The following is a 2,500-nucleotide window of genomic DNA, read 5'->3' on the forward strand; positions in this document are numbered from 1 at the left end:
TATTTTTGTCTCTTGGCTGTTTGAAAAGCAGCGTGGAGTTAATCGAGAAAGCACTTTCTGAAGGAAATGAAGTAGCCTTTTTAACAGCCAAAGGTCAATTGTCTAAGCAGCTAAATCAAGCTACCGCGTTAGCAAACATAAAACCACGTGATACAATTTTCTATACTCTTCAACTTAATACCCCTCTCAATAATGAAACAGTTAATAATTTAGCACATATCAGTATTCATGAGGAAGAATACAAACTCAGCATGTGCGGAGGAAACTTTGGTCAACTAGAGGAGACCTATGTAAACAAAGTGTGTTTTTTTGTTGTCTCCAAAGAAAATGTTTTTCTAAGCGATTATAAAAATATGTTTTCACTGACCCTAAAAAGTATTAATCCTACGGACCTCGACCCATCGATGTACAAAGATTGTGCTCAGGTAAGAATTATGTCACTTCGCTCGAGGAATCTTCATTCAATGGTCATCACGGCCGAAAAAGACAGGTTTTTGTTCAGTTATTTCCCAGATGAGATAGGAACCTACACAATTGAGATCATTATAAACGGAAGGTACATCCAGGGTTGCCCGTTTGCTTGGACTGTGAAAGGATTTGTAACTTCTCGGAAGTACACAAAGATGGATGATGAATACTGAATAGTTCAGTTTCAGGTTAACCAAGACTGTTATTTTGGTTGCTATGACAATATAATTCAGTAAGCATCTTCAATCCCGATTACAGTCAACTCCCGTTATAGCGGACACCCTCGGGACCACGATTTGGTGTCCGCAATAGCGAGAGTCCGTAATAGCGGGGTGTGAGAAAATTTTTATTTTAAACCATATTTACAGAAAGGGGTCACATGTGTGTTCCTTTCATTAACTCCAGTACCTTTTTCAGACCCGTTGTCGCACGTAAAGAGCGTCAGAACTTTGTGTACAGTACTAAGTACGTAAAAAACAATCATCGTATGTTGCAGCAATGTCCACACATGCATCGTTTTGGTTTCCTACTGTACTGAAGTACTAGTAATCTACATTTCCAAAAAAATATATTTTCAAGGAAAAACCTGAACATCAGCTATCCCATTGCCTTGAAATATTGTTGCAATTGGCTCTGTGTACTTCTCCTTTGAATTGCAACTTCCCCCACTTTCGCCGGGGATTTAGCTGCTGCCCGTAATAGCGGGGTGTCCGTAACAGCGAGGTGTCCGCAAGGCGGGAGTTGACTATATTACCCAACCACCACATAGCGCTTGTCTATTCTCTAGTTGCTATCGTTACATGAACAGTGTCCACGTGACTAAGATTTTGGATCTTCGTTTGATTGTTCTTATCTGCTAACTCAGCTCTGAGGAATCACGTCATTAGCTCTCAAATTCCATGATTCTTCAAGTTTAAACGAAGGAAATCGTCACCGTAACGGTGTAATTACCATAGATTTTCAAGGTTATATTTCTTTGTTTCTCCTTATAGTTTTAAATTCAATTAGGAAGATTTATCAAATACTCGAGATCGTGTTTTACCACATTTCCAAACACCTCGAAGTTCATTAGAGAGACTCCGCTACGCGTCGTACTTTGAACTCTCTTCCCGGTGTTTAAAAAGCACATACTACTTCAAACGTAGCTGTAACCATATATCACCCAAGTTATCTTTACTAGCTGTTGATTGTAAAAGCAGGTATATTAAAACTTGTGTAGTTAAGTTGTTTTGAAGTTTCTTGTTATCATTATGTAGTCGTTGATTGTAAAAACAAGTTTAAGTAAAAATACTGATTGTACTAAAGTTGTTCTCAGGTTATATCTTATAATAAAATATTCAACTCTTGTCATTTACTGAGTTTCCCCGTTCTTGCTTTGATCGTTCAGCTTCGCCGAACAAACCCAAGTTTTTTTTTTAAAACGTTCACAGGTAAAACTGTACAGTAATCGATCTTGACGTGGATTTTCAGCTGGTACGATTTTTGTTTTCGCACACTTTGTGCTCGAGACTATGCCTCGCTACGACCCTGAAAACACAGATGGTAACGAAAACACAAAAGCACTGTATTCAAAAAAATTCTATCAGTACTCTTGAACGAGTGGCCATAATAAAATTAAGGTTTTCAAGATCCAAGGACTAGAGTGAGTCCCATTAAAAATCTCTATATGAAAAAATTTAATCATACCATTTGGGCTCCCGGATAATGGCATTATCAATAAGCTAAGTGGTGCCATAAGCTTGGACAGGCGTGCATTCATTGTTGCTTTTAGTACACCATTCTGTGTCAACTCAATGCAGCTGTCAGCTTTGGGGTTGGATGGATTTCGCTTCAATCGGTACAAGTTGCCGGTCGTCAGGTCCTGTCCACTTCCGTAAAAACACATTACAACAGCTCGGATTCGTTCTCCAGGCTTTACATTACTTTTGTCAGTAATTGTGACTTGTTTTTTGGCGACACACCCCCAAATGCAGTAAAGAACTGGGGTCACCGTACTTGTTTTCGCGCTGCATGCCCTTTATTTTAAGTGTTT

At 38.9% G+C, this 2,500-nt stretch overlaps 1 protein-coding gene across 2 annotated transcripts in view; it reads left to right on the forward strand.

Annotated features, from left to right (window-relative positions):
- The window catches only part of LOC138057408 (tripartite motif-containing protein 2-like), a 29,347-nt gene that overhangs the window by 26,735 nt on the left and 112 nt on the right, over positions 1 to 2,500 (forward strand). For both annotated transcript variants that reach the window (XM_068903436.1, XM_068903435.1), the window contains exon 3: positions 1 to 2,500. This exon is cut by the window's left edge and continues 478 nt beyond it; it is cut by the window's right edge and continues 112 nt beyond it. In XM_068903436.1, coding sequence (XP_068759537.1) covers positions 1 to 641 — 641 coding nt within the window. In that variant the 3' untranslated portion in view covers positions 642 to 2,500.

This window comes from Montipora capricornis, chromosome 7 (assembly GCF_036669925.1).
Source record: "Montipora capricornis isolate CH-2021 chromosome 7, ASM3666992v2, whole genome shotgun sequence".
Taxonomy (NCBI): Eukaryota; Metazoa; Cnidaria; class Anthozoa; order Scleractinia; family Acroporidae; genus Montipora; species Montipora capricornis.